This window comes from Actinia tenebrosa, unplaced genomic scaffold, assembly GCF_029948245.1.
Source record: "Actinia tenebrosa isolate PJP-AT-01 unplaced genomic scaffold, QUT_ActTen_1.0 PGA_scaffold8__29_contigs__length_14323225, whole genome shotgun sequence".
NCBI lineage: Eukaryota > Metazoa > Cnidaria > Anthozoa > Actiniaria > Actiniidae > Actinia > Actinia tenebrosa.
The window spans coordinates 9221836-9241852 of NW_028292585.1; the positions used below are offsets into that span (position 1 = coordinate 9221836).

At 35.8% G+C, this 20017-nt stretch overlaps 3 protein-coding genes across 3 annotated transcripts; 1 reads left to right on the forward strand and 2 right to left on the reverse strand.

Moving 5' to 3' along the window:
• Positions 1-1091: 1091 nt before the first annotated feature.
• On the reverse strand, positions 1092-9965 carry LOC116292711 (reticulon-1-A). Its single transcript, XM_031700063.2, has 9 exons — positions 9541-9965; positions 9196-9249; positions 5850-6057; positions 5264-5303; positions 4627-4725; positions 4334-4403; positions 4084-4130; positions 3103-3161; positions 1092-2071 (listed from the first exon to the last, which is right to left on the reverse strand). Exons 1-9 carry the CDS (start codon positions 9794-9796, stop codon positions 2020-2022), a joined length of 885 nt encoding a protein of 294 aa, XP_031555923.2. The 5' UTR covers positions 9797-9965; the 3' UTR covers positions 1092-2019.
• Positions 9966-10420: 455 nt separating this feature from the next.
• On the reverse strand, positions 10421-18412 carry LOC116292726 (uncharacterized). Its single transcript, XM_089024050.1, has 7 exons — positions 18240-18412; positions 17640-17736; positions 16819-17039; positions 16115-16511; positions 12033-12086; positions 11540-11606; positions 10421-10607 (listed from the first exon to the last, which is right to left on the reverse strand). Exons 1-7 carry the CDS (start codon positions 18410-18412, stop codon positions 10513-10515), a joined length of 1104 nt encoding a protein of 367 aa, XP_088880176.1. The 3' UTR covers positions 10421-10512.
• A 446-nt stretch (positions 18413-18858) lies between these two features.
• On the forward strand, positions 18859-19950 carry LOC116292725 (serine/threonine-protein kinase Nek7-like). The gene has a single exon (XM_089040688.1). It carries the CDS (start codon positions 18859-18861, stop codon positions 19948-19950), a length of 1092 nt encoding a protein of 363 aa, XP_088896814.1.
• Positions 19951-20017: the final 67 nt, after the last annotated feature.

The following is a 20017-nucleotide window of genomic DNA, read 5'->3' on the forward strand; positions in this document are numbered from 1 at the left end:
CCCCTTCTCCTTATGTTACAATTGAGTGACCTGAAGTTAATTGTTTTCGAGCCTTTTTTGGCAGAGTACATTTTATAAATTGTCGTGAAAATGAAGTACCGTTCATATTAAAGTTGGTACTTCGAGCTAATGACAATCCCTGGAATAGCCCACGCCTAGCAATTGTGACAATTTTCGCCATATCTCCGAATACAGAAAAAAACTGGTTGGATCTAAAAATGTTTTTTAAAAGGCAAGACACCCTTCTAATGAAACGGACAAAGCACCAAGTAGCCATTCCAATGATGCGCATAATTTTACGCCAATGCCTAATTTATAGAAGTAATGCCTTCGTACGTAAATTGCCCATTTCAAACCATGGGATGTTTACAAGATCAGATGCTTTCTAGAGAAGTCTTCCTTTATTTTTCTGCAATATATTCGTTTGTATTAATGTAGATATGAAAACAATTTGAAAGAACATGTTTCCAGAGAACATCATGTAAACATCACATGGTTAGAAATGGGGAAATTACATGCGAAGATAATAGTTAGGTTTGGAGGGTTGTCATTCATTTGGACATTTAAGAGGATTACCATTTTTTTGTGAATGCGTCGTTTGGGGAGAACTGAAAAGGGCTATGAGCAGGCAAAATAAATGATAACTGGTCCTGACTCCGGTGGAGATAACAGGCAAAATTAATTTTAGTTCCGTAACATCTCATTTTTGGCTTAACGTTACTGGTCAAAATGACCGGCAAATATTGACGACTCTTAAAACTCCAGTGTATGTTGGCTTAGCCTCACTTCTGAGGTCGGTAAACAAAAGCAGAAATTAGAATAACAAAACAAGCAACTCCTGGGTTCAAAGCTAAGCCCGCATACACCGACCACCGACTGGAGTTTGAAGAGTCGTCAATTCGATCTGAGAAGTTCCAATTCTGGTCGGCCATTGCATGATTACATGCTGTTATTTTTAGACCACGGAAGAACGAGAGTTCTTAGTGTTACGAGTGTAAAGTTGGAGGAGATATCAACCTACGTCCTCATAAATGAAAAGCCTCCCCTTTCGTAATGCTGGGGAAAAAAAAGTGAAATGACCACAAAACGAGTTTGAACACGTTAACTACGTTTGCGTATTTAAATACATCGACTAAGCAAACACAGAACCACAGAAACCAAACAGTTCAACGTCTACGAAGCATAATAGCGGTAGTTAGAAGCTGTGTCCTTGGAGCGACAGCTCATACCGATCATGCAACGGCTTGGTATAGTACTTTCTTGTGGATTGGAAAGATATATGTATACAATCATGAGAATAACGACTTGACAAAGAAATCCTTATTTTTGTCTGTACAACTCTCCAGAACTCTAATTTAGGTACTAGCGATTATTAGCAATTTTTTTAAAAGTATGAACTACGGCTCTAATCACGCACTTGTTTTTAGCATTAAAAAAAAAAAACGAAAATAGATACTAGATTTTAAAGCAAATAGAAAAAGAAACCGAATAAACTAAGAAGTTTGTATATAATCCCAGTAAAAGCTAGTCTGCGTGGCGAGGCGGCTCTAGGGGATAGGGGAGGAGAGCCGCCACGCAGGCTAAGTAAAAGTAAGTTTATGACCCTTTGGACCGACGTACTATGCTGCAGGTTTAAACGAGTTGGGCTACGCTAAGCGTGCTGAAATACCTAATAGGATTTCTTGCACATAGCACGTACTAACTTTACTGACAAGGATATAACTGATACACAACCTTGAACACAAATGATTAAAATGCTCTAGGCTTCTTCTTGAGCATTTGTGGTGTACCACACAGTTCAATACTCGGTCCACCCAAAGAATATCTAACCGAAACTACTTAGATTGTATAGTTCTTTGAATTAATTTGCTGTCCAATTGCTAAAACAAAAGTAAGTCTTCTGCAACGCCTCTGAAGGATCGATCACGCCGAATCAAACAAAATGGCGGATTGTAAACTTTGAATAGCATCAATGTTGGATATTGTTTTGAGGGTTCTTGATATGTGGCCAAATAAAGTTTAGGTGGTCTTCTCCTTGGGTCGCAGCTTTTCTGGAAGCTTGGATTTGGCCCTAGTAAAAAAGTAAGAGTTAATTACCGAGAACGGAGGCAATAAGCCATATACATCCCGAGGGCCGCAGGCCCTCGGGATGTATAGGCTTATTGCCGACGTTCTCGGTAATTAAGTATTTTATTTATCAATTGAGAAGGTTTTCTATCAAATGTTGCTCATTATAAATGCAAAGTCTATATATAGTTATTAACCGGGTTAATAACTAACTATATATTGACCTCGCATTTATAATGAGGGTTATAACAAAAATAAAGCCTGGTGAATAACAAAGAAAACCGTGTCAATTGAGAAATAAGAATGATTACATCAGCAAAATAAGCTCCTAAGAGAGTACTTTATGTATCATATATTTAATGGAATAATGGAAAGCGCCCTAAGTTTTCTTTCAAAATGTTTTTCAAAACAACTTCTTAATAATAATGAAATAAATATGAATAAAGTTAATAACAAATATACTTACTAATAAATAAATAAAAAAGAATAAACTTAATAATAAATATACTTAATAATAAATATACTTAATAATAAATAAATAAATAAAAACGAATAAAGTTACTTTGCTTAAGTCTGACATTTGACCTTCTTCCATAAGCTTCAACAATTATCTTTTTGATAACTGTGATCCAAGAGAATATGAACTAAGAGAAGGAATCCTACCTATATAGACTTGTAACCATCATGTGCATAGTAGTTTGATGCTATTTTTAGCTTGGAGATATTTTGAGCGAAGAACCTGATTGGTTGATTTCTTGAGGGTAGGCGGCTTCCAGTCTTGCAGTAAAAAAAGCCTGTGTTTTTGTCGTGGACGTAGCGAAATATGGCGCTTATCTTGCCTCAAATGAGGCATTAAAGGGAAGCATGATTACCGCGCGGGCATGGTAATGAGTTAAAAATAGCATCAAACTGTGCACATGATGGGGCACGGGGATTCCTTCTCTTAGTTCATTTTCTCTTGTGTGATCTCATTCAGTATATCTTTTTTTAACTACTATTACTGTACTTGGACATCAAATTAGGAAATAAACTTACTGTTCAATGATTGCTTTCAATTGAGTATGTACTTTCTTCACGACTTCATCAATTTTGTCCTACGAGAAATGAAAGTTTTTAGTAAAATGGTTAATATGGCAGAATTTCCCCCATGGTCTGGTAAAAGGGGAGATGAATTAATGCAAAAGTCCTGCTAATCAGCAAATCCCATATGTCTGATTCTGAGGTTTCAAAACAATACCCCTTCCTTCCTGGGAGAAAACAGCATGCATACTGTTTGGAGCACATTTATAACAATGAAGGAGTAGATGGCTGTTTAACTTTGCCAACCATTAAGCCATCCAAAAACAAAGTTGTTGTTGTTATCCAAACAAAAATAAGACTGAATTTATTACTGAGGGTAGGACGCATGACGTGAGGCACATTTTCATGAAACAAAGAAGTCAATATTTAAGAACTATTTTAAATTATGAGTAAGATTAACAAAGCAATATAACTTTTTTGGGGGTTGGAATATTATTTTGATAATTTGAATCTTACTCCTTTTGTTTATAGCAAAATTAGTTAAATTTTATAGCAAAAAAGGATGATTATAATCCCTGATTCAGGATTGCCTTAGAATAAAATGGATTATGATATCATTAATGTGTCCATGGTTTGTAAAGGTTCTTTGTAAATAAGACTCACGAAAACAATGAAGCAGGTAAACAAGGGGAAGGCCATTAAGCCTGGCAGGATATACTGGGATTAGCTTGAATTTTAATCAATTTAGTTCAACTTTATTTGGCTCCTGACATAGTGTTCATGAAGTATGTCAGGGAACACTGTTTAGTATTGGGCCTAATGTTTTCCCATTTCAGACCATAAATATCATTTGCTCAAGAATAAGATTCTTTGTTTGAGTTATATCCATATTCATGTGTCTTTTCATTTGCAAATGTTATTAAACAAAGAAATGGTACTCTAGAGGATAACACAATGGTCTGAAATGATGTCATGGTTGAAATAATATTCATTTACCTGGTGGTCCTCATAAACCCTTGGAAGTGAGAATGACAGAACTGTGGCTGGAGAAACAAAGACATGTACATCATTGGTTTATGTCATACAAACAGCAATTTGCTAAAATGAAAGACTTGGTCACCTACATAAAAAAGATTCTGGACTATGTTTAATTCCCGTTTAATTTGACTTGACTTTTCTGTTTTTGTTTTTTGATGGCGTAAAATAAAAAAGTTGCATTTTAAAGCCATTTATACTACTCACTTACCAACAATCATCAGTGTTAACATACTAAACCATGCTCCAACATATGACAGCACCCACAGAATGACACCAAACTGGGAGACAGAAAGAAAAAAATGTAAAAAAACACTAAAAATGCCTTTTTTTATATTGCAAAAATCCTCCTATTTTAAAATTTAGGTTTTCAAACTTGACTCAGGGATTAATTGAGATGAAAGAAAATTCTAGTCGCAGAATTTCTAACAAAATTTTCCAACAGATTTTGGCAGAAAAAGTCAGCAGAAATCCTAGAATTTAATATTATCCTATGAAAGTTACCTTGATGGAATCCACAATATCCTCAACCAAAAAGAGTCTTCTAAGTCTTTTAGTTCCACAGTTGACACGGGATACAATGAGTTCAGTGAAGTCTGATGCCTGGAGAAAAAAGAAAAATTGTAAAATAAAATCTTTAAAATTTATGGCATGGCTACAAATTTATCCATCCATCACCATCCACAGGGTCGAATGGTGACTGGTTTGATTCCTGTGATCCACAAAGATGAGTTGTTTATGCGATGAACCTGTGTTCAGGACACAAAAATAATGCTTGCAAACTCACAAAATGGGATTGATATTTTGTATTTAGTGAGTAAAAACGTTTTAACAGGTGTCAGTAAGTGGTTGGTTAGGTGTTATGGTAAGTGGTTGAGGTTTCAGTCAGGGGTTGGTCAGGTGTCAGTAAGTGGTTGGTCAGGTGTCAGTTAGTGGTTGGTGAGGTGTCAGTAGTGGTTCATAAGGTGTTAGTAAGTGGTCAGTAAGGTGTTAGTAAGTGGTTGGTTTAAAATTTTACATACTATATAAAAAAACTTACAACTTAAGCTTTACAACCACCACTTCCCATACAGGGCTTTTCCATGAAGTTCAAACATTAAAGGTGTATTTTGATTGATGCAATTAGGAATTGAAAACCTACCTTTTCCTTGGAAATCTCAATATCCTTTTCCAACCAATTCCTGAATTTTCAAAAGTGGGTAGTTAGGAATTGTGATCTGATTTCCAAAACTTCATCATTTATTATTTCAAATCATATTTATTTATTTATTCACATCACATAATATTGCTATCAGTTGAATGCTCATATAATATTACCAACAATTATTCCATTACATTAAAGGAAGAAATTTTACAAAAAAAAAAAAAGGGATTCGTGTCACATGATCTCCAAAGTTACGCTAGTCGTGTTTGTCAACACTCCGTACCCAGAAAGGTCAAGTCGTATCAATTTCCCTCATATTTCAATCAAAATGGCTTCCATTGACACAAAGTTTTTGGCTTTTCTATTTCGCATTGCACTGAAGTATGGACTTAAATCCATGAAAAACGTATTTAACTATCACAGTAGCAGTTAGGGATTGACCAAAAATTGAAGAATTTTTTTACCCTGAAACAGTCCAAATACCTTAAATAGAGTTTTCAGTGAATATAAGTACATTAACTTAGATGAAAGGTCATTAGTTCTCTAGATAATCATAGTTATTACAATGATACAAACTACTTACTTGAAGGGATTTTCTGTGCCACTCTTTTGAATTGCTCCCATGACAGTCATCCCAACACGATAAAGAAGAGCAACTGTTAGCAAAGCCATGGAGAAGAATGTGATCACACTCAAGAGTGAGTACATGGTGAGGGATATGAGTACTGTTAGTTTGAGAGCAAGCACCACTGCTGATTTCTTGATATTTCGCCAGTAAATAAGGTCAATCACTGCCAGAAAAAAATATAGAATCTTGTCGCTTAACAACATGTAAAATACTTTCAACTAAACAAACATTATAGGTAAAAACTATTAGAAAAAAAAAAAAACTATTAAAAACTAAAGTATTTGTCTCATTTCTAAATACAAAAACCACTGCACAACAACAAAAGAAATCAAAGCGGAAAGAGAAATGATGGAATAGAAAGCAAAAAATGGAATTTTTTAAAACTAATTAGAAAATGTTTCTTATTAGCCAAGTTGTATAACTTATTACAGGAAATTTTCACGACACATTAATTTTGTGATTATAGAGGTCACATACTTTGCAACATCTAATTTCATAATTTTGCGGAAAAAAAGCAATTTAACAAAAATCGCAAAGTTAAAGAGTTGAAAAAATTTCATGTTATGAGGTACATGAAAGAAAGAGACAATATTTTTCTAATGACTATTCTTGAGTACAACCTCATTTTGAACTTTAACTTTAATAACTATGACACTTAATTGTGGCAATCAAAAAGGAAAAGTAAAAAGTGAAATAATGCAACTGAAAAGATGGAAAAGATGACTTTGAACACCTAATGTATACTACATACAACTTCTAGAGCCACAGCACTTCATCCATCTGTGGCTCACCACTGATATTCAACATGGTCATCCAAGACCGACAGGGCAGAAAAACAGTTTTTGGCCTTTCACCACAAGGACAGCTTTACATATTTAAGCTCAATATTCTGTGAATATGTTCTTTTGGAGCCAAATAGCAAAATATCAAATGCGACCAAAATTTATTGAAAGCGTATTTGAGATATGAAGCTGTGTACTTTAGGAGAGGTGAAATTTTGATCAGCAGAAAAACTGACATTTGTGAATACTAAGTTATTCTAAGTCATTAAGTCTAATGAGTCGACAAAAATTTCGTCACAAGTTTTGAGCAGCAGTGACACAAATGGAAAATTTAAAAATTTGGAGTATTAAACTCAGTTAAATAAAAAAATCGTGAAAGTAGAGGGCTTGTCTTTTTTCTGCCCTGTCTCTAAGACCTGTAATTTCTGTGCATATGTTCCAGGAAAATTAATTGATTTAATTTCACAAGAATAAAAATTGATATTATCAATATTGTTTAGTTCTGATAATAATTTATAAGATAGTAAGTTTACAATTTTTGTAAATTTTTGTAGATGTAAAAAATTGAATAAATCAACCTGTATTAACTAAGTCATGAAACACTTGCTAAAAATCTATAATAGATTTAGTCCTATGATTTCTTTAATCTTTCTTGGAAGTTGTTGATATTATAAAAGGTACCATATAAAAGAGCATAAAGTGTATTCATAATGAATGTATTTATCAAATCAATTTAATGAAACTAATTTTTGTGGAATTAAGCACATGTTCTGACAGTATTCATCAAACTCTGTGTACAATTTCCATTTTTTTTAGATAAAATTTTGACATGGTCTGCTTTGATGCTTCAATCAAAAATTGCATCTAGTTGTCAAGGTTTTGACTCGTTGAGGGAAGCCAGATGACTGCTTTGTCATTCAGATATCTAAACTTACAGAAACCTTTAGAAATCTTTAACAAAAACAAAATTTACAAATAAAATGTCGTGATAATTTAAACCTTTAAAATAATTTTTTAAGCATTAAAAATCAAGATTTTTTAAATGGAAAACATGGTAGTTTCATCTTTATATTCCTTTTCAATTCTCAAAGATAACATACAAATAAAATGGCTGTACTAAAATTTAAGAATATAATAATTTGGTTTCATCTATGGGAATATTTCTATAATTCAAAAGGTATGACTGCTTTAAAATTTATAACAAATAAAAAGGAAAATACATATAATGGAAAAATATCAATTAATGTCTTCACAAGAATAGGCAAGTCTTATGTTTATGATACCGTTCTCTTTTAAATAAATCTAAATTCATTTTGAATACAAATGAATAATATGAATAACAAAAGAAACCACAGCACAGTAAAATCAATTTTGATAAAAAAATCAATTTCACTGAACATAAATTTGTGAAAAAGATTAACTAATGTTTTCAAATGAAAGTGTGTAAGTTCAGTAAGCAATGAAGGCACAGAGATGGCTTGTACAGTTTCAAAATTGTGAAAAAAGATATCTTCTGTTACCATAACTATAAAACTGCCAAATAGCCTTAATTCTTAGAAACCGCAGCTGCAAAACCCTTAAGTAACATATTATCCAAGAATTTCAAGATTTGCTCTCATAAATTGAGAAATATCCACAATGTCTTTAAATGTGAAAAAATGGGAATGAATGCAGAGGTGAATGATGAAATACAGAAAATAACAACTCATGCATGCCCTTGAAAATATACAAGTTAATCCTAAAAGACTTGTACGTAAACATTAGGCAGGTGATATCAATATAAAGATATGTCAACAGTGTGAGTTCTTCCACAGCAGATCTCACACCCATTTAGGAAGATAGGCTAGCCCACCCCACTACTGCAAAAAATATATACATATATATATATATTTCTTTCACCCATTTACATTTTTTAATACATTTTAACTTGGACAGGAAGGTGTGTTTTGTTTTGAATTTTAGCAACCACACCCGAAAATTATCGCAAGAGAATTGTTTTAAATAAATTATTAAAGTCAAAATAAGGGTTTTCAATCAACTACAGAAAATGGCTTTCAAACACGCCCGAATCGGAGGATGCGACGAGCTGGTCGTCATGTAAGCAAATACGCCAGAAAACCTCAAAACACTCTTCTAAAAACCAAAAAAATTCGAAAAATGGGAGCTCAGGATTATGCAAAAAGAAATAATTGATAACAGTGATTTTTGTTTTACCGATAGAAGCTTTTTTTCTCGTGTTTTGGATGGTTTTTTTCCTTCGATCATCAAAATTACCCAAATAGGGTGGGTCAAAATAGGTGTAGGCAAAAATACGACACTATATTCTTAAGATTTCTTTAAAAATCCAGGAATTAATCGATATTTTTCGAATGAAAAAATTAAAATATAGGAAAAAATCATGTTTAGAATTTGACATCGTTCTGGGAAAGCGAAATGAGAATCTCCATCTTGGACTTCGTACAATAAACTCTTTCTTCACATGTTCCATTCGTTCATATTGCATTTCTCGCTGTATTTACCTCTCTGATCCACGTTGTTTTCCTTCATCCATCGAGCTGGGAAGCTTGTAAGTTCTAATAAAATAATTTTGAAATAATAAATTTATTTGGACAATTCTAAACTGACTCAAATCCAAGTACATTATTGTTACACAACTCCACATGGACTATATTGCTACATCCCATAAACTTTGATTCTGCGAAAGTAAACTTCAAACTACAATGCATTTATTAGTTCCACTTCCTAGATACGACAAAATAAAACTTCTCTTCATTATCTAAGTTATGTGTGTATAAGATCTTGACAATATTTCTCGGTAAAAACATGTGCAATCGAGTTTCGTACATGTCGTGCATGAGAGCTACCTTTGGTAGAAGGCGAAGATGAATCAGGAATTGCTGGCTTTTCCTCTGGAGGTTCTACTTTTGGCGGTTCCTCTGGAGCACTATTCTCCTCCTGCTTCTCAAAAGTTTCTTCATCCTCAGGTTTAGTAGAATCCATGTCTTCTGTAGTAGAACTAACTTGAGGTTCACTTGGTTCTTCAGCTCCAACGTCTGCTTCGGGTTTATCGACGTTTATAAAGTCGTGCGACTCTGGGTTCTCGTTCTCGATATCTGCCATCGCCCAAACAACTTACAGGTAGTATTTAATAATGAATATCTAAATCTTCAACTGACGAGATCACTGTGGCTTCAAAGAAAGCTCTTACGCAAGGAAACACCAAGGTCCAAGAGAGATTTATTTAGAGATGATGGCAAATTATTTTTGTACTGGCGCAATCATTTTGAGCCTAAAAAGATTTGAACCAGCCACCAAACCAACCAATCACAACACAGGATATCAAGATATTTGACAGATATGCCAAATAAGGACGAGACTTCGATTCCAAAGGTCGAGAGAAGACTCGTGAATAGAAAGCCAGCGGTCTATACCGTTTTGGCGGGAGTGAAGCTCAAATGCTCCCACCCTCCCCACCCCCAAATAAACTTTCTTTCGAAAGCCTAGAAAAGTATCTTTTTCTGATTCAGTTCAGTCTTAGAAGTTTTGAGCGGCTTTTTCCCTTTTTCCTAGAATATTTTCATTGTTTGTCAAATGTTTTGGGTTGAAAATTTAATTATCGGGTCACCACAGATTCCATTTACACCGCTATCATAAATTAGGATAAAAACAAATAATAAAATATGGATAGAGTGCTATCAAAAATAGATTTAAATTTGAGGAAGAGAAAGCCTTAAAAAAAGCAGATTCAATCAAAAAGTATTGTTTTAATACATGTTAAAATAATATAAGCTTATGAAATTCAAAAGACATCTACAATGTTTTGATACGTTAGAAAGTTAATGTGGTTTTTCGAGTTCTTTTGTGAGTTCTTCCAGGCGCTGTTGTGCTTGGATGGTCAGTCTGTGTTTCTTCCCAACTTCTCTTTTATAGCCTACGAAAATATCAGTCTAGCATAAGTGAGAGCGAATGAACTTGGACGTATAGGCTCGGCAACAGCGGCTAATTTGGACCGGGAACCGAGATTTGTATGGTTTTCACTGAGAGGTGTTTTAAGCAATTCACTGATGAAAAAGAAAAGGAAAAAAAGAAAAACATGCATAAAGGAAAACCTAATAAATGAAACTTGAGAAAAGGTTTATCACTGGCTCTTGAACTCCTCTTGAAACATATAAAGTGCAAAATCTTGGACGGTCAAAATTCTTGAAATCCGGAAATGACCGCATCCTACTCAGTTAGTAGGAGTTAGTACAAAGTCACGATCAAATAACGATTTTTTTAATCAACTCTCTTGAAATGTTAGTAAACCTTAGGAAACAATCAGAGACAACCCACTTCTCGCTTATATACGAACCAAAAATCGATTTGTTTTAAAACCACCTCAAGCTCCGAAATCTTGAAAACCGAATCACGGAACACCGGTCGAGACCTGGAAACTGGTAAACTATGGCGCGCGATTAACAAAAAAAAATAATCGCAGGCTCAGGAGAACACTTACGACTATTTTGGCATCTCTCTATCAATTGACATCACGCTGTTTGCCTTAAACCCATTCCAAGCCCACGATTAGAGCAAAACATTGACAGGCTTTTTAAAATACTTGGCATCAGTGAATAAACTCCATTAGAAGAAGACTAGAAGAGCTTAAAATAAGTGGTTGAATATTTATCGCGGGCTCATGTTTTGTAAGCCTAACTTATATGTTGTATTGTGGTCAATATATTTTGTTCATCATGCCTTGTATGGAGTTGTTTGTACCGAATCTTGACCACAATACATCCTGTTTATCGAACTCAGAAAAGGCTTATGCATGCAGCAACAAAAACCTAAAGGCACGTCTTAAAGGCTAAGTAGACTTTGGTATACCTTGCACTGTTTCTACCAAGATAGGATGAACTTCTTCCTTTAGACTGTAAACTAGCGACCGTGGTAACTATGGACGAAAAAATAAGTCAGATGAACATTATGGTTACTATGCCTACGGAACAGCACCGGTGGGGAGACTGATAGGACCAGGTTGGGACTATTTGAGTGTTTTGAATAATGTTTTCTGCCCTTTTTGAAAGTGCTAATCAGATTGCTACCTCGTTACAAGGTAGATTAAGAACAAGCGATTAAAACTGGGGAAAAGTTAGTAATTTATACCCAAACTAAATTATTATTGGAAATGGTTGAAGAGCGAAAGAGTATAGCGGATATCACTTTCAAAAGACTAAAGTTCAGCGAGTTTGGAAACGAAACATGTTTTTGATATTCTTCAATTTTTTAATGACAAAGTAAGCACATTTTGATTATCAATTAACTATTGCATTAAGTTCTATCAACAAAAACCATTGATGCTGATTGGCATGGAGATTACCTGTATTTTTATCTTGTCTGCGATGGCGCCCATTAAAGCGAAGTGTCTGGCATCCTGAAACAGAAAAAATAATGAAAGTTTATAAATCAATCTGGAAATCATTTTCATGTCATCAGTGGTTAAACACTATATTTATGCTCTCTTGGGCCCTAGCTAATTGTGTTGAAATTTTCTTACTGTGTACTGTTCCAAAATCAAGTTTATCGTTTAACTAAGAGAATATTAAGTAAGAGAGCACATCTCCCATACATGGGTCTGTAACCATGAAAGTTTCTTGAAAATCTATTTTTAGCTGCGCGCGCAAGCCTGAGCTATTTTTAACATGCGATCCCTTATTGCTGCTCAGAGTTGTAGTGACTTCCATGCGAGCGAAAAATGTTTAGTTTCCGACGAGAAGAACGGCCTTCAAAATTTAGTAAAAAGTTGAAATGATTAAAGTATCATGTGTTCTTCATGGACGAATTAAACATTAACTTAACAAGTGATGTAAAAGAACATCGAAAAAGATCAAATCAGGATGATTTTCAGTATACGAACAAGCTGAAAACAGCGAAGACGCCATGGGAAAGGAAACCGCGATAAAAAAATGCGATGAAAATAGCGAAAAACCTACAGTGAAGACAGCCAAAAAAGCATTTATCGTAGTGTTTTCTATAGTAAATAAAGTTTAAGTTAAAGTAATTAAGAAGACGATGAACAAGACAAGTATTTTGTTCCACACACGAATCAGAAAAACTATTTGCACCGAAATGTGCCGAAGAAAATTTTCTGTTTTCACAGAGGAAAAAACTACAAGAGGCACTGAAGTGATTTTTCACAATCATTAAATATGTTTAGCTTGCCAAAATACGGTGTGTTAGTTTATGCAAAAGACATTGCCCATTGAGAAAAGGCGAATTAATGAAAAAGTTTGACTATTAAAACTAGAACTTTCTTTCAAATTTTGCATCATGAATTTTTGCTCCGCCTCAGTGTTCAGGTATTTTTTTCATAACTTTTCAACTTCTAAAGTCCCAAACAGACAATAGAAATACAATCACAACATCGGCGAAGAACAAAAAGTGAATCAAACTTAGTATTTGAGGATTCAAACTAATAAAAAAGAGATTATTTTTACCTGATTGAAGGGCATTTTACTTGCGATTTTTTCTGCCAGATGCTCTCAGTTCGGCGTATTTGTGCCTTTATGTTTAATTCTTCTATTCCGAGCAGCTTGACTGTTTTCAGCTATCTTAAAACTTCTTCTTTTTACTGGTAAATAACTGATTCCAACAGTAAATGCTACATTTTCTCTCAAGTTTAAAGTTTTTTAAACTCTTGACTCAGTGAATTCAACAAGTTTGTTCATCGAAAATCCGGCTCTTTCGTAAACGAGTCCAATCTACCTTCATTTTAGATGTCCATTAGATAACTTGTGATTTTGAAAACACTGAAGTTCAGGTCAGAAGTACGTGTTCTTGGGATGCAGCAATATTAACTGTATTTCAGTTTAGGTGGAGAATTGTGGAATAACTTCCAGTCTCATCTGTAACTGCAATCAACTCCAAAATGATTGAGTCTCAATCGAGCGACCATTGTTTTGATTTAAAAACAAGCTTGAATGATGTTGTCTCAGCTGATTATTTTTTACATATGCTGTTTATGGATTCTTTCAAAAACCTTTCAGAATTTCTCAAGGAATTCCTCTAAACACATTTTCTCGTCAAATTGAATAAAGTTTGGTTTGTCAACTGCATGAAGCTTGCTTGTCACTGCCGATCTCTTCTGTACCTATGACATCACTACAACTCTGACCAATCAAGATTCGCATGCTAAAATAGCTCAGACTAGCGCGCGGAGCTAAAAATAGATTTTCAAGAAACTTTCATGGGTCACAGGGATATGCTCTCTTACTTCATATTCTCTTGCGTTTAACTCTATAGAATCATGCATGTATAGAGGCCAAGATAGACTGAAGATGTAAGACAATCAGCTATTACACTGGCATAAAATAATGAACCTGAATTTTTTTCCTGAAACTGTTTTCTTGATTCTAGAATCAAAAGTAAGTTTCTCGAACCACAGGCAGCCCAAGCTGTATAATGGGCGTGGGCACGTGATGGTGCAAAACCTCTATTGTTACTATGAGGTCAGATCACAGGGAGCCCGGCTTTCATAAATAAATCAATAAAGTGCTTTGGGTTTCCTGTGTTGAGATTTGAAACAAGACGCTGATATGTTGAATTTCCGTTAATCGTATTACCAGTAACTTGATAGCAGATTGACGTAACTTATCAATGTAACGCACGCCCTAGTAAATGGTAAGGCATGTCCTAGAACCTGGACTGGACTCTGGACTGGACTCTGGACTGGACTCTGGACTGGACTCTGTGCTTTTCATCTTGGACTAGACTTCCAGTTTTATATGAAAATTATACATCTTTTCATCATTCATTCTCTTCAATACCTATACACATTTGAAATTATATCATTTATTTTCGGCAATGTTCTTTGTGTGTGTGTGTGTGTGTGTGGAAGCGAAAAGCGAAAGTGACATGGCTGGGAATTTTAAGTTGTCAATCCTGACTGTTTGCTGTTTATTCATGACTCCCATGTTATCAGAGCGCTTGTCATCTCTTGAGTAACTTGTCAGTGTTTGCAGAGTTAATAAATTCTGATCCTGTCGGAACATGCCCAACATGTCGATGATAGGTAAGATTCTACTATAGAAAGTAGAATGCTATATAGCTTTAAAAAATGATAGGAAACACGGCAATATCACCTAAAAAAATTCTGTAATATAAGAAAGGCATTATATTTAGACTTTCAATAGACAAAATTAAACTTTTTTTGTATACAGTACTGAAAATGTTAAATGAATTCTAATAAGAAATGTTTCCTCCTGACATTTGATTTTGTAAAGATACGAAATTATATAATTGTATTTATGTATTTGTAAATAATTTTCTCTTTTTCTTTTTTGATGGATGGAATAAAGATTATTTAAATATCAAAAAAAAAAAAAAAAGTAAGTTCGACTTTGAGCATTATATTTTTTTCTGCTCAAGAACCAACGGCTTAAAATGTATTTTCGAAACCTACGTTTATCTAGCTTTTATAGAATAATGTTGAAAAGACAGCGCGAAATTCGGCTTCCGCGCAAAGCGGTTATCTTAAGGTATCCTGATACCTTAAGATAAACCTTTCTTTATCTGTTTTTTTCCCCGATAAATTTTAGCTAGTTTTGTAGCTCTCTTTGCCTCAGTTATCTGTCATTCAATCTTCAGCGGTTTTTTCGTAGAAACGTGTAGAAATCCCAACTTTAAATTTAGTAAAACTTTTTTTTTGAAAAATATATTATGTCAAGAAAGTAGCAGGAATTTCTGTGCTTTTGGACTCTGATAACATGGGAGTCATGAATAAACAGAAAACTGTCAGGATTGACAACTTATAACTCCCAGCCATGTCACTTTCGATTTTCGCTTCCGGCCACACACACACACACAAAGAATATTGCTGAAAATAAATGATATAATCTCAAATGTGTATAGGTATTGAAGAGAATGAATGATGAAAAGATGTATAATTTTCATGTAAAACTGGAAGTCTAGTCCAAGATGAAAAGCACAGAGTCTAGTCCAGAGTCCAGTCCAGAGTCCAGTCCAGAGTCCAGTCCAGAGTCCAGTCCAGAGTCCAGTCCAGAGTCCAGTCCAGAGTCCAGTCCAGAGTCCAGTCCAGAGTCCAGTCCAGAGTCCAGTCCAGAGTCCAGTCCAGGTTCTAGGACATGCCAAATGTAAGAGTGTGCGTTACACTAATACGTTAAATTTGAATTATAAGCTGCTCTCGAGTTACTTACAAAGTACTTTCCCTGTGGCCAGATGTCAAAACACAACGGAGAAAAGGCAGTGCTTGCGTCAAGTTATCCCGTGGCAGTGATTGGACGGAAATTCCGCTGGATAATATGCATGATTGATTGCGGCAAAAAAGCATTATACCATACATATACTATCTGTTTCAAATCCTCGGTGTCTTCAATGATTTTGTCCTGCGTGGAACATCGTTTGGAAGACCGTTCTACTGATTTATCTTACTTAGATACTCACAATTGCAATGCTCTGAGAACGTCGTTTTGCAGCCCGCGTTCTGTGTAGTTTCCATTGAAGTAAAGTGTTCGCGACTCCACCAAATGACAGCTTCCCCATACCACTTGGCTTGGGTTCTGCTGTATCATCTTGCTTACTCGTACTAGCAAGGTCTTGGGCCTTGTTAACATCTTCCTGTTTATCAGTACTCGCCTCGCCAGCTTCCCTTACTGTGATGACGACGTCTTTTTGCACCGGAACCGGAAGTTCTCCTTCAGTAACGTGAAACTCTTGTTTTTTATTGGCTTCCAGTTCAGTATTATCGTCAGTTGGTTCACCACTGATGTTTGGAGAACTCGTTTGACTGTCTACAGTAGCTAAGGTGGTGCAAACATCCTCGTCGCAAAAGGACGAGTCCCTAAAGATAGTTTTTTATGCTAACTGCGGTTAAGCAATTATAATTGTGACATTATTATTGAAATGAGAATAAAGTTGTTGTTGTTGTTCTAGTACCTCTTATCAAGAAATATAAAGAGCATAAATTTATGCTCTGTTTTTCTTATTTTACTTATATTTTTTAAATAAAGATAAGAAATGAAATTAATTCCTTTATTGTACAATAATATTAGCAAAAGAGGGTTCGACTCGTAGGACCAGACCCTTTTCGTACTCAGTACTGACAAACACACTGTCTTCTGTAAAGCGTGCATGTGTTCAAATTTTACCTTTCATTGCTCTCATCTTTGATCAGACTTGTTATGGTTTTCTCGGTATCCTCTACCTTAGGAGCATTTGAGATAGGAGGAATGGCTTTTCCCTGACGACGACCGAACACTACTACAGCATCAGTCCTGCCTTCTAAGGGGCTCCCCTCACCACCGATTGGCTCAAGATGCAAAGAACCCAAGTTCGTAGTCGTCACGTCTAAAGCATCTCTTGGTGCCTGCTGTCGATCGAATGAATAATTATTTTATATTTCATGGTGACTCCATTATTGAATATTAGCCATTGCGAGGTCGAGAAAATTTGCTGGTCGAATTGGCGTTGCAGTGCATTGTGGGGCTCTTTTAGTGCACATATTTCCAAGATGGCGTCTATTACAGCCCCAAAATGCACAGCAATGCCAACTCGACCTATTTTTTCCTGAACCAATGGCTAATATCGAGTAGCAGCATCAAAACACTGCTTCATCACTTGAGAGGAAACGTATGGAGATCAGGGAATGGAATTCAAGAAATTTTGGCTCTGGAGACGGCCATCATACTGCATGTATATATGGATTGCCTTGCAAGGGTTAGTAGTATATACAACGTATCTGAACCACGAATAAACAATTATAGGAAAAGGGGTTGTCTTAGGAAGACTGCTTTGCTTAAAAAGGTATCAATTGTATTCATGCCACTTAATCGTGCCAGTGAATATAAATAGAAGAGTTTGTGTAGTTGCGCGGCGCGAAGCATACTTTCAATCTGTTTTTAAAGCCTCCGTCTAAAATAAACTGATTTCCTTTAAAACTACGGTAAGATAAAAAGAATTAAAAGCATACCTGAGATGTGACGTCATTCATGTGTGTGCGGCTATCGTACATGGTTTCTAGCCAAGCGCTCACCTTCGCAGTGGAACTCAGTTTGACATCATCATTCCTAAAAACCGACAAAAGATTAAAACTTTAACAAAAAATACTATTAAATCTAGATAAAATGAAAGTAGTATAAATAGCAAATTTATTTATAGATTGTCATATTACTGAAACAAAAAAACAGCTGGAATAGGATTTGAGTTTAAGCTTTTTAAAGAGTAGATCATATACTCAGAAAACTGGAGAGCCCGGAGAAAATCTAGAATCCAGCTCGGAAAAGACCAAGCAAATTTTGTTAAAATATGAGAGATGCCGAGTCAAGAGAAGTAAGGCGAGAGCAACACCACGCTGACAAAATCCTCCCAGGGGTAAGATTCTGTCGCTTGTTACTGAAAACAAGTAACGAGCGACAGAAATTTACCCCGGGTTTCCGAGGATGGATCAGCGCCAGTGAAACTAAGCCAATGCAAATGGCAGCGGTAAAACCCATTGTGGCACGCGTGAGGATAGGCTAATCGCAAGATGCAGTCAATTGAGTACATAGCCAGATGTACAAGACACACTAACCTTAAACTGCTTGAAGCCTTGCTGCTTTCTGGTTGTGCAGCACTAGTTAACGAAGGAAGCGTAGGAGTCACACTTTCACTTCTGTATTGCGAGGCAGGAAGCCGTTCTGTCACATCCTGCGGCTCAGCCGACAAGGAACGCTTTCGTACAACTTGATTCTTAGTACTACTCATTCTTGAGAACACACATGTTAAAATATAAGTCAAATAAGTTCGAAACGTAATGTATGCTGTCTTTGTTACGAAACCGCGCGCGCGATTACTCGTTCCAAGAGCCCGTGATCATTTTGGTCTGCGTTAATGTTTTCTATTTTTTTGGCCTAATTTAATTCTAACTCAATTTCTTAAGTCTTTGGTTTTATACGAAACCCTCAAATGTTGCAATTGCAACCTCTGCATGGAAGACTGTACATGCTGCTAAAAAAAATAGAAGCCATGCGCGTATTTAAATTTACATGTAATATCGAAAAGTGCGCTTTTTGACTTATTTAATTGGATAAATAATGATCTTAATTACCTAAATTGATTTGTGTTCGATCATTTATGACGTCATTAATATGGAGATTCCTCACTTGGTTTAACACAAGCAATATCTGATTGGTCTGTAAGTATCAAAAACGATGGCAAGACGAACCCGCTCGCTCACCGACATCAACAACGAACTGCGCTTGAACATTCTGAATCCTAGTGCAAGCTCGGATTCTGCATCTACCCAAGGTGGAAGCGCAGATCCATCGTCGCTTCAAGAACACTGCCGCACGATGATACTGCACTCTGTTGGTCTTAAAAACCTGGCTCGAATAACAGAACTGCCTTTACCTAAAGCTATAATCAACTCTCTGTCCAATCAATTGACCTTGGAAGATTTTTACGTGAACAAAAATGAGCTGAACGACGAACACATGAGCCACTGCGTTTACCCTGCCAAGTGCTTACTTGATATGTCAGATGTGGTCATCAAGGTCGTACCGGAAAGCCTGGCAAGCGAGGACATAAATACTGCAGTAGAACTATGGGCAGGCATGAAGCATTTGAAACACCCAAACTTAATGTCATACTACATCACGTTTACCAAGGACTCGACTAAGATATTGGTCTTTGAGTACCCGCCCTACGCATTAGTGGACATCCTCAAACATCTCAAACAAGAGAAGAAAACAATCCCAGAGTTTTTATTGTGGAAAGCTTTTCATGACCTTGCAGCTGTCATAAAGTACCTTCATGACCAAGGAGTGTCGTACCCTGGTCTGAAGCCAGATCGATTGTCATTCACTGAAGACGGTGTCTTGAAGCTTGACAGCGGCATCTTATACTACTCATCCCAGCAAGACCTCATTAGTACTGAAGCAACAGGGATCAGCGATGAAGGCATTACTGGGGTGTATACCTCACCGGAGACCCTTAAGGGCGAAGAGTTAACCATCAAGAACGATATATGGCTACTGGGTTGTTTCTTCTACGAGATGGCAGCTCTAGAGCCAGCTTATGCTAACGTTGGCACAGACATGTTTAGCGCCATGGGGAATATCATGGAAGGGAAGAAGCCAGCGGCTTTGAATGGATATTCTGATGACTTGAACACCACGATCAGCGAGTGCCTTAACGGCGATCCACAAACAAGGCCAACTATTGAGGATCTTCAAGCAAAGTCAAATGCTAAGATGGAAGTTCTGGTGGACAGTTACAAAGGAGTAAATATCACTCACTTGTGAAGAGAGATCATGCACTTGTTTTATTGTGTTTTTAACTATTTTTAAAACACATTAATGAAGACTATTT

Bases quoted from the DNA above. Each gene is read 5' to 3' on its own strand.
- LOC116292725 (XM_089040688.1), top strand. From the start codon at position 18,859: ATGGCAAGACGAACCCGCTCGCTCACCGACATCAACAACGAACTGCGC.
- LOC116292711 (XM_031700063.2), bottom strand. From the start codon at position 9,796: ATGGCAGATATCGAGAACGAGAACCCAGAGTCGCACGACTTTATAAAC. The intron at 3,162-4,083 runs GTAAATGAATAT...CATTTCTCGTAG, and splicing joins GGGTTTATGAGGACCACCAG to GACAAAATTGATGAAGTCGT. The intron at 2,072-3,102 runs GTAAGTTTATTT...CTTTTTTACTAG, and splicing joins TTGAAAGCAATCATTGAACA to GGCCAAATCCAAGCTTCCAG.
- LOC116292726 (XM_089024050.1), bottom strand. From the start codon at position 18,412: ATGAGTAGTACTAAGAATCAAGTTGTACGAAAGCGTTCCTTGTCGGCT. The intron at 12,087-16,114 runs GTGAGTATCTAA...TTTCTGTTTCAG, and splicing joins GTTCTCAGAGCATTGCAATT to GATGCCAGACACTTCGCTTT. The intron at 10,608-11,539 runs GTATACCAAAGT...ATATTTTCGTAG, and splicing joins CTTGGTAGAAACAGTGCAAG to GCTATAAAAGAGAAGTTGGG.